The sequence below is a fragment of the Mya arenaria genome, chromosome 10, assembly GCF_026914265.1.
Source record: "Mya arenaria isolate MELC-2E11 chromosome 10, ASM2691426v1".
Lineage (NCBI taxonomy): Eukaryota > Metazoa > Mollusca > Bivalvia > Myida > Myidae > Mya > Mya arenaria.
Genome location: NC_069131.1, coordinates 4,373,644 through 4,391,300, shown reverse-complemented (window position 1 = coordinate 4,391,300; position 17,657 = coordinate 4,373,644). Strand labels below are relative to the sequence as shown.

The window sequence follows — 17,657 nt, the reverse complement described above, 5'->3', positions numbered from 1 at the left end:
CTGACTGGCTCGTTCTTGAAGTGATGAACTTTGAATACAACATTTATTTTATCATTGCCACGACCAAATAATATGTTTTTCAAAAGATGGTTACGGTAACTTTTTTCTCTAAAACTGTGCTTGAAACTACAGCTAGTCAGCTTTCTTTTAACCTAAACACCGATTAGTTTATTGTTACCTCAGAATTATGTTTTTTCGAACAGTGTTCTTTGTTTTTACATTCAAGTTCATCGTTGGGCGTACATGGATTAGAACCATTGCCTTGAAACCCTCAAAAGATTGGTAGTCTTGTGCTTAACAGCATAGGCATTAAAATCAGGGGCGGGTCCAGAAATTGATGTAAGAGGAGGCGTAACTTAGGGCGCAACGACCTCAAGAAAAAAATAACGATTTGTAGACGGAAATAGTTCATTATGACTCTGAGCGAATTCTATTACTTTTGCCCCTTAAAAAGTACAATCAGACGATTTTAGAGGGTGCGCGCACCGGATGCGCCCCTCTTAATCAGCATTACGGGTTAGTCCAAATAATTGTACGTTTACGGACTTTTTTACGTTTTTTGATATGGCAAATCCTTCACGTACAAATTGTTTAGTATCAAAAGTGGGTAGTTATTCCGATCGGGATTCCGGGTTAAAGCATTTAACATCTAAAAAATATCATAAAAACAAGAAATATTACTAGATTATGTTATTTTATATCAGATCCATACATAAAAATGTCATATCCTATGAATAATTATGAGTTTGACGTGTTTTTTTCATTTCTTCCTGTCAAAACATAGCAATATATACATGAAGGGCACCTGCAAGGCTTCATGGCACAATTTTTAAACAATCGGAACATTTCGGCCATGGCCGAGTTGTAAGATTGTATTCGAGGTCTATCTCGAAGCTTGTCGGAGGTGGCCGAGTTATTATGATTGGGTCGAGTTGTTCCGCTTGGCATAAATGTTGTCTGTGTCAGTCAACTTTCGTTTTATTGGAAAGGTAAACAATGTGTTTTAATGCATTAAATGCTTGTTTTGTGCATATTAACTTGTCACTTACATGGTAAAATATGAATATAAACCTTTATGATCAAATTAAACCATAAAATACTTCCCTTAATACAATTTCAATATTTTTCAAAACGTTTAGACGTTAGGGATTAGAAGAATCCCGTACACGTCTATAATTTTAGACTAATTACGGGTGTGCTACTTTCAATGATGAGCTCATTTATGGCAACCGGTATATCAGGCACGTATTTTTCTGTTGCATACTTAATAATCATTTTGTGGATGGAATTATGAACAATGTCTTCGAGCATGGTCACAACACAGTACTCTTATGGCTAAGCCACTCGTGAAATATAACTTCTGTTGCTCGCTCACTCGGCCGCATTTCACAATTTGTTTGAGTCCATATAGGAGTCATATTTATTATTTTATTATTTAACCAGAAACGCACCCTTTGTTCAAGTCAATAAAATCGTAATAAACCTTAATCTGAGTGTGACTATAACCGCTTAAGTATGTCCTACATTATGTATTCAATAGAGCATGGCCTAAAGACGATAATACAGGACAGATTTGTATTCAAGATATACACGGAAATAAAAATCCAAAAGGCACAGACTACGCATGGTGACATTTTAGACATATCAGTGTTGTTAAAGAAATCTAAGGAGAATGCATACTCACTGGCGGGATTGCAAGGTAAGTGCTGCATTTGTTAACATGTATTTTTATGACCTACTTTCTGACCTCGTATGTACATGTATATTGATGAAAAACTTCTGCTTGCCCATACAGATAATATCAACACAGTTTAATCCATAAAGGAAGTTAAGGGAGATCGCGGCGTCAGTGAAAAATTAATAAATTCCCTGAATACCATTCTATAACCTCCTATAGAATATAACAAAACCAGTACCATTTCAATGTTCAAGTCTCAGTGTAACACTTGGGAAACCGATGAAATCTCAGAGAAACACTTTGTTAACCGATAAACCATGCAAACACATACACAGCAACAGAATCAAAATAATTATATCTATAGGTTACAAGAAAATGGACTGCTTACTGACTTCAGGCGCGTAGCTAGGGCCAATCTAGGATTATGCAGATTAAAATAAGTGAATTGAGGGACAGCATATTAAGCCCTTCACCCCCTACCCCTTCGGTATTTATTTCAAATTCGGTGGTTTTGGTATAACAAAAACTTCGACCTGCCAAAATTTCATTATGCAACTGCGTGTTTGAGAACAGTCAGCTACGCGCCTGGACGTGGACGACTGGTTGAAGATTTGGGAATACTCAGGTTAGGTCCATCCGGTTGTAATCCCGATTTACAGCATACGTCTTTTAAATACCATTAGATGAAGGGCCAGATCACCCGTAAGCTATTAGCAATTATGTGTAGACAACATATTGTACATAATACACATGTACATGCCGGTATACGTGCGATATCTAGTTGTACAAGTGTGTATCATATCGCGCTGTTCTTCTTACAAGTGAACAAATTTGATAACTCATTTGATGAACTGACATAATATAGCCAACTTTCACCTTAAACAATTGCTTGTAAAATTTTACAATTATTTGAATCGATGTGAGCGTTGATTTGTCTAAATAGAGTACAAATCGAGATTTTCTGACTTTGTAAAAGTGCCGTAATTCATAATTATTTATGCTAGATAGTTGGTATGAGTGACCCCTTTGATGAATCTGAAGAAAAATATATATATTTTAGGTTTATTTTAGGTAAAATGTCACTAAATTTTGTAGAGGTCAAAATTCAGCACATTATCTCCAAGTCACTGTGTATGCGCACGTATTTGAAACATTTTGCAAATCTAGTTCACTAAAATCATCATTTACGTTTACAACTTTTTCATTTAATTTACTAAAATTTTGATGACGGATCATCCGTGCTTATTAACACCACATGGCAATTATGAATGGGAAATCATTTCTTTCTAACTTGTTAATCACACGTAGACAATTATATATAATTTTAACCTGGGAGAAAACGTGTGTCGGGTATGGGACTCGAACCCTGAACCGCCGGAACTCGAGTAAGGCGCTCTCACCAGCCGAGCTAACCGGGTGGCTGGTTCTTACCTACACACACTACAGTACGCCCCCAATTAACATTTGAGGCCGATCCAGGCACTCTTGTCTTACTTCTGACATCAGTAAAGTAAATCTAGGAGGAAGAATACGTGCCGTATGAGGCTCGAACTAATGACCACCGGAATACTAGCACGGCGCGCTTACTAGCTAAACTAACCGGGCTGCTAGTTCGTACCCCCACACAAACCACAATTTCTCCCCTGTTACCATTTAGGCCGAAAGTGTCACTGTTGCCTTTTGCTTCTGGCACCAGTAAGGATAACTGATGAACTGTTTTCAAAATATACGACTGTTTTATAGTGTAACCAGGCATCAGACCTGTAGGGTTGAATCTCTGTGGTGATAGACACGACATCGTTGTACATAATGTATCGTTAATACGCAATATACATAGTTAATAATAAATACGATTTTTATACAAAATATCACATCACTGTGGATACTAAATTTACCTGTCAAGTGAAATACATTATTTTATAAAAAGTTATATAGCGTTCAGTGGTAACGAGGATGTAGTGTTCAAAATATTCAATGTGTCATATAATCAAATGGTAAATATTATAGATACATTTAAGACAGTTTACTTGAGCTCGTAATACAATTTTGTTGAGGTTTTTGTGCCAATTGCAGGCATGGAAGGACTATGGGACCCCAGTTAATACCACCAGCAACGAAGCCGCCAAGATGTTTGATGCCTCTCTTACCCAGGTATAAATATATTCAAACGGTTTATGTAAACGATTAATGATTAGGATTACGATTGAACACACTATGTTCTAACTGACTCGTGGTTGCAAACAGGGCACCAGATTTATAGTAGCCATTTCGTAGTTTCGTATTTTCTCCGTGCCGTGAAATACAAAACTGAGGGGGGCGAAAATATAATATGACATCGCTCAAGACCCCATTTTTCTCCGACCCCAGATAAGTGGATCCAAATATTTGACAATGCTGGAAATCTTTCCACGGGCAAAGATGAAATGTGCCCTTATGTAAAAAAAAATAATTTAAAATACAATTTTACTATACTTTGTTTAACTGAGGTGGGTGGTAAACCTCGGTTCCGCAAAACACCCTAAGCTCTAAATGTTTTTAATCTGCCCCATCGCTGACCAAGATCCGGATGTTTTAACAGAAAAAAGAGTGGTTGTGTTATAGTATCAGTATATTACTGTGATTTCATAAATATTCGTGGGACATTAATTTTCGAGGATTTCATGGGTTGGCTTATCCACGAATTCAAGATCCCAACGACATTTTGACCTTTCTGAAATCATACTGAAATCAAAGTTGCTTAAGTAGTTGAATGAAAGATAAGTAACAGGTGCTCGCTCTTTTTGCATAGAACTTAGCATAATTTGACACTATAGCCATTAAAGTATCCAGCATATAGTTCACCTGTGGCCTGTATCCGGTGGCGAACTGTATGCGACACTACTGGGCGAGTATTCGCTATGTGGCTACGTGAAAATACAAACTGATAATCCGTCGTATTTTCGTCCTGCCACGTGGCGTATTGTCGTACTTCCGCCCCGTTATTTGGGGTGTTTTTGAATCGCCACCTTCCGGTACGCAAAAGTCTACCCGCACAAATCATTTCTCTGCATTCCAATTTAATAATATATTTTATAATTGTTTCAGGACTTTATCTTTATAGTACATGTTTTGGTAATTCGTGATCATTTCTGTTAAGTTGGGACTTTACTAATGGATGCGAGTCAATCGTTTGGTCCTGTCCAGTGGCGGTGCACAATGTGACGGGGCGAAAATACGACAAGAAGCCATGTGGATGGGCGGATTTGATGTTTTAAATTAATTCGTATTCCACCCTCCAGATTGCGAATTTTCGCCCCACCATAAATCGTACTTGCCAAAAGGCTTTTTATTCTCGCCATTTGGCGTAATTCTCGCTGCCATTTGGCGTATTGTCACAGCAACTTACGACAAAACGAAATGGCAGAACCCAGCCTCCATTTAAACTTTTTTTCTGTGAATTTATATATTCTATATTGTGATATAATACGTATGGTACATCTTAAAGGCCAAAAAGTATGAAATGCCGTGTTGAACAGAGCGCAAGCATGCTAGTATGCAATAGCGTAAATAAGTAAGGCAATAATTGTAAACATTAAACATTTGTCGTTATTTCCTACGGCATATACGGCACATGGGTGCATTTGGGTGCTATTTTATAAAGCGATATTTTACATGCTAAATATGTAATCTAATCTTCCGTATCTTCACCATAACATGAAACTGTATATATACTGATCACCCTACTAAACACGCGAAAGGTCGTTTGACTGTTTAAACTACGTGCATAATGGTTACAATGTGTCTTAAAATAGTGTATCACGGTATCAAATATCGCTATAACGCTTTAATAACAAAATCACATTTCCTTCTTCTCCGTTTGAACACTGTTGTGGACAACCCGGTGGGTACTGGAGAAGATCAGAGTCAAATCAAGTTGAAATGGCGACACTGCTCTTAATCCAAAAGTTATAGATGCACTATCAAGCATTCTAGAGTTTTGTTCGCATACACCACTTCATCGAGTGATTGTTCTCCACTCACCGTCATGTATAAACTGAGTGGATCTTATACTGCCTAGTTTAGTCAAGGTCAAAAAGACCTTGACCGTTGACCTTATGAACTAGGTCAACATCTGATCTAACTATGGCCAATATTTAGACAAATGTTTACTTTCAGTATGTGGGCTGGTACGATGACATGAGTGTGGGAGGGATCGAGAAATCACTGGAAAATACGCTCAAGGCGGATCCAGACTTTGGTAAGAAACTAAGAATCTATATTTGAACGCACACACACTGTTTTTCTAAGGCAATAAAAGAACATGACCTTCAAACAATACACATACTCTTTTATTTAGTCTCAATGCTTGCGATGTTCTTAACATTATGGCAATTTAATCAGATTGCGAACCATTGCTCGTTGTAGCATTACATAACCCTTTCTCCCTAGTGATGGGTCACGTGATCAAAAACGGCCTTGACCTCCTGGGGACGGGAACCAATGTGAGGCTTAACGCGGACCTCGCTACCGATATCGCCACAATGGTGAAGATGGGAACCAGTCAGCAGGGGCTTTCCAATCGGGAGAAAAAGCACGTGAACGCCGTAAAACTTTGGTCCGAAGGGTATGTCAACTATCATTTGTATTTATAGGTCCTATTTATGATTTCGTTTCCGTGAATGGTCGTATAAATTTAGCATTTGCTGTCGAACATGTGCGTAGCTAAATTGAGACGTAAACTGAAATTAAATTATCCCATTCAAACGTCAGCAAAAGTGACTTTATGGACTGCTCAATTACTTTCAAACGAGTTACATTACCGAACATGCATGCATACACGCAGGAATATGGCCCTGGCGTGTGACGAGTGGGAGAACATTCTAATGGACAACCCCTATGACATACTCGCCCTCAAGTTCGCCCATGATACCTACTTCTACCTTGGATTCTCCCGTCCAATGAGGGACTCGCTAGGCCGAGTGTTTCCCCAATGGAAGGAAGACAAGCCTCTCTATGGGTAAGTTATGACGTCATATTTTAGAATTCACCTTGACGTCATAGCGCGACACCTACTTTTACCTTGGATTCTCCCATCCAATGAGAGACTTGCTAGGCCGGGTGTTTTCCCAATGGAAGGAAGACAAGCCTCTGTATGGGTAAGTTATGACGTCATTGTTATATAATTCACCATGACGTCACTGTGCGAAACCTACTTCTACCTTAGATTCTCCCGTCCAGTGAGAGACTCGCTTGGCCGAGTGCTTCCCCAATGGAAGGAAGACAAGCCTCTCTATGGGTAAGTCATGACGTCATTGTTATAGAATTCACCATGACGTCACTGCGCGATACCTACTTCTAACTTGGATTCTCCCGTCCAATGAGAGACTCGTTAGGCCCATGGTTTCCCCAATGGAAGGAAGACAAGCCTCTCTATGGGTAAGTTATGACGTCTTTTTTTTTGGATTCACCAAGACGTCAAATGGTCGTCTGTTTTCTCAGTGAAAATAAGACAGTCCACAGTATTGATATTATTCCGTCGACGCTTTATGTTCGCAAAGTAGTTTAAGTATGGTGTTTATTTAAACAATTGCTAAAACGTAATAAACAACATATCGATTTGTCTAGGAAATCGTTCTAAATATGTATTCTTCGTCCAAAATCTAAAAGATGCAATTTAATTATTGGCAATTTGCATTTTACACATTATTTAAGTCGTGCTGATCGTACATGGTAAAAGTACATATTGACTTTAACGAATGAATACCACTCTTTACAGATACCTACATGGAATGTATTCATTTGGTTTGGAAGAAACCAATCTCTATGAGCAAGCTGAAAAAATCGCAAGTAAGGTAAGTAATCCAATCTTAACTATATACGTTTAAGATTTCTATTTTTCCTCAAACTCCCATGTGTCAGTCTTGTTGTAATCATACCATGTTCTCTGCCTTGACTATAGTTGTTTTTGTTATATTTGCCTTTCTAACCTACACCTCACCAATATTGCATTGACTTTGGCGACCAACAACTTGGTCTTGCCCTCGTCGCCCCACAACTTGGTCTTGCCCTAGTTTCCACACAACTTGGTCTTGCCCACGTCGCCCCACAACTTGGTCTTGCCCACGTCGCCCCACAACTTGTTTTTGCCTTCTTCGTCCCTCAACATGGTCTTGCCCACGTCGCCCCACAACATGGGCATGTCCTCGTCACCCCACAACTTGATCTTGCTATTGTCGCCCTTCAACTTGGTTTTTATCTTCGTGTTGAATGATTTCAACCTTATTTGTTAAGGGACTGGAGCTTAACCCTCGGGACGCATGGTCGACCCACAGCATGGCGCACGTTTTGGAGATGATGGGCCGACAGGACGAAGGGATGAAATTCATGTCCGGCACAGAGAAGGACTGGCAGGTGGGTGCAATTTCTTCTTGATATTTGTTTGTAAAGATGAACCAATTAATAACTTCGCTGTATTTAAATACCTGGTAAAGCAGAACACAGTGTTCAGTGCCAGTGGTAAGGATATTGAATGGTTTTAAATCATATCAAAAAAACTGAATTATATGATTGTGGCTTCTTTAGAAACACTGTCTAAAAGCAGCATAACCAACAATTTAAAATTCTGTATAATTATGTGTAGGCGTATGACACCCCCACTAAAGCCCTTTAAATATTGTCTCCAAACCGATTAGTTGACCACTCGTACCTTACTGAAATATACAAGATGTTTATGATTCCTATCTTTTCAGACTTGTGGGATGCTGTCATGCCACAACTACTGGCACTGGGCTCTCATCCTGATAGAGAAAGGGGACTTCTCGGGAGCACTCGGCATCTACGACAATCACGTGCGTATTTTCCCGAACACACGCTCGTAAATGTTCAATCATGTGTGTAAAAACCCGAATACACATATCTTAGATGTAATCACCAGAACACAATTTAGTAGCTTATCAGTTGCTTACAGAATCTCCCGTACACGCCATCGTAGCTTATCAGTCGCTTACAGAATCTCCCGTACACGCCATCGTAGCTTATCAGTCGCTTACAAAATCTCCCGTACAAGCCATCGTAGCTTATCAGTGGATATCGTAATCTTCCGAACACACTATCGCAGCTTATCAGTCGATATCGTAATCTCCCGAACACATTATCGTAGCTTATCAGTCGCTTACGTAATCTCCCGAATACATCATCGTAGCTTATCAGTCGATATCGTAATCTTCCGAAAACCACACAATATCGAAGCTTATTAACCGCTAATGTTATCCCCCGGAAATATCTTGGTAACTGATCAATGAATTATTAACTTATCCCCGAATTCACTCTCGTAGCTTCTCAGTAGCTTACGTAATATCCCGAACAAACACTCGTAGGTGTTACAGTGTGAACGTAATCAGCTAAACATATCATCTTCACTCTGCAATCATGCTTGTAATCAAATGTCACAAACACCCAAACGACGTTTAAAACGCAATTGTTTGTCAACGTAGGTAATGTCCTGCAATACACTCGTTACTGTTCATCCATGTAGGTAATGTCCAGCAATACACTCGTTACTGTTCATCCATGTAGGTAATGTCCTGACACACACTCGTAACTGTTCGTCCAATTAGGTAATGTCCTGACACACACTCGTAACTGTTCGTCCAATTAGGTAATGTCCTGACACACACTCGTAACTGTTCATCCAATTAGGTAATGCCCTGACACACACTCGTAACTGTTCGTCCAATTAGGTAATGTCCTGACACACACTCGTAACTGTTCATCCAATTAGGTAATGCCCTGACACACACTCGTAACTGTTCGTCCAATTAGGTAATGTCCTGACACACACTCGTAACTGTTCATCCATGAAGGTAATGCCCTGACACACACTCGTAACTGTTCATCCATGTAGGTAATGTCCTGACACACACTCGTAACTGTTCATCCATGTAGGTAATGTCCTGACACACACTCGTAACTGTTCGTCCATGTAGGTAATGTCCTGACACACACTCGTAACTGTTCGTCCATGTAGGTAATGCCCTGACACACACTCGTAACTGTTCATCCATGTAGGTAATGTCCTGACACACACTCGTAACTGTTCATCAATGTAGGTAATGTCCTGACACACACTCGTAGGTAATGTCCTGACACACACTCGTAACTGTTCGTCCATGTAGGTAATGTCCTGACACACACTCGTAACTGTTCATCCATGTAGGTAATGCCCTGACACACATTCGTAGGTAATGTCCTGACACACACTCGTAACTGTTCATCCAATTAGGTAATGTCCTGACACACACTCGTAGGTAATGTCCTGACACACACTCGTAACTGTTCATCCATGTAGGTAATGCCCTGACACACACTCGTAACTGTTCGTCCATGTAGGTAATGTCCTGACACACACTCGTAACTGTTCATCCATGTAGGTAATGCCCTGACACACACTCGTAACTGTTCATCCAATTAGGTAATGTCCTGACACATACTCGTAGGTAATGTCCTGACACACACTCGTAGGTAATGCCCTGACACACACTCGTAGGTAATGTCCTGACACACACTCGTAGGTAATGCCCTGACACACACTCGTAACTGTTCATCCAATTAGGTAATGTAATGTCCTGACACACACTCGTAACTGTTCGTCCATGTAGGTAATGTCCTGACACACACTCGTAACTGTTCATCCATGTAGGTAATGCCCTGACACACACTCGTAACTGTTCATCCAATTAGGTAATGTCCTGACACACACTCGTAACTGTTCGTCCAATTAGGTAATGTCCTGACACACACTCGTAGGTAATGTCCTGACACACACTCGTAGGTAATGCCCTGACACACACTCGTAACTGTGTATCCAATTAGGTAATGTCCTGACACACACTCGTAGGTAATGTCCTGACACACACTCGTAACTGTTCGTCCATGTAGGTAATGTCCTGACACACACTCGTAACTGTTCATCCATGTAGGTAATGCCCTGACACACACTCGTAACTGTTCATCCAATTAGGTAATGTCCTGACACACACTCGTAACTGTTCGTCCAATTAGGAAATGTCCTGACACACACTCGTAACTGTTCATCCATGTAGGTAATGCCCTGACACACACTCGTAACTGTTCGTCCAATTAGGTAATGTCCTGACACACACTCGTAACTGTTCATCCATGTAGGTAATGCCCTGACACACACTCGTAACTGTTCATCCATGTAGGTAATGCCCTGACACACACTCGTAACTGTTCATCCATGTAGGTAATGTCCTGACACACACTCGTTACTGTTCATCCATGTAGGTAATGCCCTGACACACACTCGTAACTGTTCATCCAAGTAGGTAATGTCCTGACACACACTCGTAACTGTTCATCCATGTAGGTAATGTCCTGACACACACTCGTAACTGTTCATCCATGTAGGTAATGTCCTGACACACACTCGTAACTGTTCATCCAAGTAGGTAATGTCCTGACACACACTCGTAACTGTTCATCCATGTAGGTAATGCCCTGACACACACTCGTAACTGTTCATCCATGTTGGTAATGTCCTGACACACACTCGTAACTGTTCATCAATGTAGGTAATGCCCTGACACACACTCGTAACTGTTCATCCAAGTAGGTAATGTCCTGACACACACTCGTAACTGTTCATCCATGTAGGTAATGTCCTGACACACACTCGTAACTGTTCATCCAATTAGGTAATGTCCTGACACACACTCGTAACTGTTCATCCAAGTAGGTAATGTCCTGACACACACTCGTAACTGTTCATCCATGTAGGTAATGCCCTGACACACACTCGTAACTGTTCATCCAATTAGGTAATGTCCTGACACACACTCGTAGGTAATGTCCTGACACACACTCGTAACTGTGCATCCATGTAGGTAATGTCCTGACACACACTCGTAACTGTTCATCCATGTAGGTAATGCCCTGACACACACTCGTAACTGTTCATCCAATTAGGTAATGTCCTGACACACACTCGTAACTGTTCGTCCAATTAGGTAATGTCCTGACACACACTCGTAACTGTTCATCCATGTAGGTAATGCCCTGACACACACTCGTAACTGTTCGTCCATGTAGGTAATGTCCTGACACACACTCGTAACTGTTCATCCATGTAGGTAATGTCCTGACACACACTCGTAACTGTTCATCCATGTAGGTAATGTCCTGACACACACTCGTAACTGTTCATCCAATTAGGTAATGTCCTGACACACACTCGTTACTGTTCATCCAATTAGGTAATGCCCTGACACACACTCGTAACTGTTCATCCAATTAGGTAATGTCCTGACACACACTCGTAACTGTTCGTCCAATTAGGTAATGTCCTGACACACACTCGTAACTGTTCATCCAATTAGGTAATGTCCTGACACACACTCGTAGGTAATGTCCTGACACACACTCGTAGGTAATGTCCTGACACACACTCGTAGGTAATATCCTGACACACACTCGTGTAACTGTTCATCCAATTAGGTAATGTCCTGACACACACTCGTAGGTAATGTCCTGACACACACTCGTAACTGTTCATCCAAGTAGATAATGCCCTGACACACACTCGTAACAGTTCATCCAATTAGGTAATGTCCTGACACACACTCGTAACTGTTCATCCAATTAGGTAATGTCCTGACACACACGTAACTGTTCATCTCAGAAACACACATTCATCACGGTCTTATCGGTTTCTAAATTAACACACCGAAAATAAATCTTAATATCCCGAATCATTCATCAACTGTACGTGAACGGGTTATGCAGACTATGCATTTCATCAAATGTGTAAACCTTATAAAAGTTGTCTAGTTAAAAAAAATGTAAATGGCTATAAAATTAAAAAATGTAAAATATTAATTTAGAAAACAAAATCAGTGGAGATGCCGGGGATTGAACCCGGGGCCTCTCACATGCGAAGCGAGCGCTCTACCACTGAGCTACATCCCCGATAAAACTGGTGGAGTATGCTATAATAAAGTCCCAAGATAATCAGAAAACAGATAACATTCTTCGTTTGTGGTATAACTGAAACTATACTATATAGATATATTTCATTTCATTCGATAAGTATACCTCCCTTCGAGGGAGCGTGGGGGATATTGCTCTGCACATGTCAGTTAGTCGGTAGAGCAAACCTTGTACGCTTGGGCCTAAGGTCCTCAAACTTGATAGAGAGCTTTGTCATGACCATCAAATGAACCCTATTGATTGATGTCAGTAGGTTAGAGGTCACGGTCGGGGTGATCTTTACCCAAAAATGCTTGCCCGATCGATATGTTATACTGTAAGTGTGGGCCTGTGGTTCTCAAACGTTTTCGAAGGTTGGACGTGACCTGCAGAAGCAGTTGATTTTGCGGTCAGCAGGTCAATGGTCACAGTGACTTTAACACAAAACCTTGTCCGATTACTATAAAGCGAATGTTTGATTATTGTCATATTTGGTAGGGAGGCTGGTTATGACCTGCAGATTATCCCTAAAACACAAGGTCAAAAGGTCGAAGGTCAAGGACGCAGTGACCTTGTTAATATAGCGTCATTAGGTTTAGAATAAACCCAAAGGTCAATTTTTAAGTTGGGGGTCAGTGTTGTTCAATGTAGATTTTATCGCAATAATTGGAGTCTCAGCCATAATATTTTATTATAAATGGGCCTTCATCATTTTACTCATTTAAAGAGTAACATGGAAAGGGGTGTCGCTCAATTGGTGCTCTTATCTAAAAGGTCATGGTCAATGGTGTGCAATACTGATGAGGATTTCTTAGTACCGGTTATAATTCGTGTCTCAGCTGTAACCATCTATTCAAATTCCTTTCATGTTGTACCATGGCTTTCTCTCCATCAAGGCCAACTCGGAGGGCATCTATCGCGTGTCTATGACAGCTCGTGTTCTATAAAGTTTTGGGGGGTATAATCCATTTCGGAGTCCGTCCGTATCAATTTCGTAAACACTCTATATCAACAAGGATATGTATGAAACTTTGCTTACATGTTCTGTTAATCAAGTCAGCCGGTTCGGATCTCACCGTTTGGCATTTTCATGACCGCTCTACGTCTCCTACACCTATGGAAGTATTCTGATGAATGTTGCCAAATTCTCTACTCATACATATTTGTTACAACATCACCTGCCTTGGGTCATGTTCGCTATACGTGGTCAAGGGATTGAACATCTATAACTTCTACAAGGAAATAAGAACTCGTCATAGCGACGTGCAGGAGCCGTATTTAGCCGTAGTGTAAGAGCAAGGTCAAACTACCAGGTATAGAGTTCAGTTTATTCTGTGCCCCCATCCTATCCTTTAGATATACTGAAGTGATGAAACGGTGGTCACCTGGCTTGCTTATCGATGCGGTGTAAAGAACACGTTTTATTTTTGAATACTCAATTTAAAGGTCACAGTTTTATATTAATGTTTTGAAACTTGCATATGCATATATTATACGCAACAAGGCGACGTGCAGCTCATGTGATCGAGGCGTATTGCCATTGTTTTAAAATGTACTAGAAGTCAAACTTTACATAACTGCATTTCAGGTATACAAATCCGCCCAAACGTCTGGTGCTCCTCTGGACTTCGTGGACGCTTGCTCGCTGCTCATGCGCCTCGAAATGGAAGGTAGGGGTCGCCATGGTGAAGTTCTATCAATTGGATGTTTGATTTAAGTAATACACCAGTCAATTGTAACCACGCCCCCCCCCCTTCCCCAGGTCCGGGGAATAGCGGGGACTTTGACTTTCGGTCCAGCCAAGCCCGGGTAAAAAACCCTCCATGCGGGGACGAACTACTTGTTAAATCCCCGCCAAATGCCCCCGCAGCCCAGGGACCCTAGATAAGGCCCTTCCCCGCTATATTTGGCGCAAAGAGAAAACCACCGCATTCACCCGGCACTGCGGGGCCACATGAAAGGAAAACACATGGCCCATTTACCCGGTATACCCCCGGACCTTGGGGAGCGTGGCTACAATTGACTGGCGCATTACTGTGTGTATGTATGCCTATCATTTTAACCTTAGCACACGAAAGCGCACTGTATTTAATTACAATGGGGTCCTTTGGTTGTTTATGAATATGCATTATGGTGATAGTGTGACACATTAGAGAGTCCGGGTGAATTACCCTTGCTCTTGCATTAGGCCTCTTGTTTCTTCAGCTCGGAGTTGAACCGAACCGATACATGCAAGACAACTTTCCTGGGTTTAAGCCATTACTGAGTAATTTGGTCTAGTTTATGATCGTCTTCAAAATGTATAACGCGGTCGGGGATTGAACCAACGACCCGCCGCCTCACGAACAAATTTCGTAGCACTGAGCCGCTATTAGAGTGGATAGCCCGCTAAATATGGTTTGCAATCATTTCTATGTAAGAATTATGTTTACCAACGATTTAAGGAATTATCAGTGAATAATGAAATTATATAGGATAGATGAAATGATGCCGTTGGCATTAGCTTCTATAACAAACAAGGGAATTCTTTTGTAATCAGGCGCTCAGGTTGAAGGACGATGGGAGGACTGTTACGAGGTGATCCGCCCCCACATGGACGATCACGTGCTCACGTTTAACGACAACCACATACTCCTGGCCTGTCTAGGAGCCAACAATCAAGCAGCGGTGGAACAGATGATGACGTCAATACAGGATTGGGTAGCGTAAGCATTGCCTAAAGTAGAAATATTTGTATGCGTGTTTTATTATAATTAATACTGAGTGGCATCATACGTTTAACTTATTAGCTCATTTGAGCACGAATAGCTCACGGTGAACCAGTGTGCCCGGTGTCCATTGTCCGGTTTCCGGCGTCCATTGTCCAGTGTCCGGCGTCCATTGTCCGGTTTCCGGCGTCAGCAAATGCTTATAAACATACTCTTCTCCTCAATCGCTAGGACAGTTTAAATGAAACTTAACAAGGATGTTCCTTGGCTGGTGCCCTTTCAAAGTTGTTGAAGGAATGAATACCATGCAAATTTATGGTTGCTATGGCAACCAAAGGGAAAAACTTAAGAACTCTTCTTGACAAAAACTATGAGGCCTAGAGTTTGAATATTCGGTGTGTTACATTGTCTCGTGGTCGTCTAACAAGTTTGTCCAAATTTTGCCCCTGGAGTCAAAACTTGCCCCGCCCTGGGGATAATAAGTTTCTTCCGTAAGCGTAAGTGTATTTATATAAGGAAATCTTTGAAAATATTCTTGTCTGCAACCGTTAGGCGTAGACCATTGATAGTTTGTTTGATTTTTCAGAAGAATGTATGAGAAGATAGAAATTTGACATTAATTTGATATTAATCCAAAATTGCATTACCATTAACCATTATTTGTCTGATAAAAATCAACGTAGGTTTAACACTTTCAATCAGGTGAGCGATTTATGGTCATCATGGCCCTCTTGTATGAAATTGCAATACGCCATTAATGTTCATGTTGTCGATTCCATTCCTTTACGTTACAAGTTCCAGTTGAAGAGTTTTTTGTATGGCGGTTTTAAACATCAAACGTGCTCCTTCGTCGAAAGGAACGACTATATGATCCAAGCATACTGAATAGAAAAAGTATCACAACCTGTTCACACCATTTCATACATTCCCCAGTAGCAGCACGGGCGACCAGTCGAACATTACCAAGGAGATCGGGCTTGTCATCTGTAGGGCGTTTGTGGCGTACAGGGCCGGAGACTGCGCCCAGGCGGTAGAGCTCATGTACCCGGTTAGATACCTGATATGGAAGATTGGCGGCAGTCATGCGCAGGTGGGTGAATTCTTCAGTATTTCAGAAGTAAATGGCGAAAGGTGGATGAAATAGATTCTTTTACAGAAACAATCAGTCTGATTCAAGTATAAAACTTAAAAATGTTGAAACAATTTAACATATCGTAGGCAACTGAATGTATTTTAAAAGTTTATTCCTAATAAAATGTTTCCTTATCACTTTTTTAACTTTTTGTTTTACGGTATAGAATGTTGACCTGATCTTCCCGACGTATAGTTCATGCTTGCCTTTATCTTGCAGCGGGATCTGTACAGTCTGTTCTTGATCAACGCGGCATTGAAATCAAACAAACCAGAACACCATCGCCTTGCCAAGTAACATAATTCAAACATTCTCACAATTTATATTGCGTATGAAACTTAGGTAAACTAAATTACATGTTTTAAATGACTATATGCGAAAAGATCAAAACCAGGCCGGACAACGTTAAAATTTTCACTGTCGTTTTTTTTTCGATTCTCTCAAAGTTTTTTTTTTTTCTGAAAGCTCCGTTTTAGTAAACATATCCATTAAAGATTATTGTTGCCATAACAACAACCTAAACTCAATGTCCGCAGGTTCCTGTTGATGGAGCGGAAGTCGGTAAAACCTTGCTCGCCGATGACGGACCGGCTGATGCAGAGAGCGTTGGCTATCCACGCTGACTGAGGTTGGCGCCATTCGCCGTGGCAACAGGTTGCCCCTAGCGACGTATCGGGCTTGTGTCTATACAGTTACCATGATGGCTATGATTGAATTGTTGTCATGGTCATACATTTGTGACGTCTTATCTAACAAATATTCAAAACTTCACACAACAAACTTCATTTTACAAACTACGAACTACAAACAACGCGACCAGCGATCTGCTCATCAGGGACAATGAAGAACTTAGTAGTAATTTAAAGTATAAACATGTTACCATTACACATTAAAATATATGTCATGTGTTTCTGGTCCGAATCGAAAAATCCGACTCGCGAGCAGGTGTGAGAGCCGGCACCGAGGTTTGCCAAATTAACGGTTACGCTACGTGCACGACTTTTGGATTTTCTTTATCCTAACTGGCAACTAATAATTATTTTTTTCTTGCGTATTCTTATATTATTTTATGTAAAAATTGACTAAAAAGCTAAGTTATAGTGAACATTTCACCGAACTACAGGTGTGGCGTTGCTTACTGACGTCACGATGTGTAGTAATCAAGATAAACAAA

General features: G+C 40.7%; 1 protein-coding gene and 1 non-coding gene across 2 annotated transcripts; one reads left to right on the top strand and one right to left on the bottom strand.

Annotated features, from left to right (window-relative positions):
• The first annotated feature begins 930 nt into the window (after positions 1 to 930).
• Positions 931 to 17,391, top strand: LOC128205203 (tetratricopeptide repeat protein 38-like). Its single transcript, XM_052906698.1, has 14 exons — positions 931 to 989; positions 1,541 to 1,699; positions 3,752 to 3,829; positions 5,834 to 5,915; positions 6,107 to 6,281; positions 6,501 to 6,674; positions 7,434 to 7,509; positions 7,949 to 8,068; positions 8,407 to 8,505; positions 14,232 to 14,313; positions 15,183 to 15,348; positions 16,285 to 16,441; positions 16,703 to 16,776; positions 17,020 to 17,391. The coding sequence occupies exons 2-14, from the start codon at positions 1,673 to 1,675 to the stop codon at positions 17,108 to 17,110; spliced, it is 1,401 nt and encodes a 466-aa protein (XP_052762658.1). The 5' UTR covers positions 931 to 989; positions 1,541 to 1,672; the 3' UTR covers positions 17,111 to 17,391.
• On the bottom strand, positions 12,572 to 12,643 carry Trnaa-cgc (transfer RNA alanine (anticodon CGC)). The gene has a single exon. It is a non-coding gene; the product is annotated as a tRNA-Ala (tRNA).
• Positions 17,392 to 17,657: the final 266 nt, after the last annotated feature.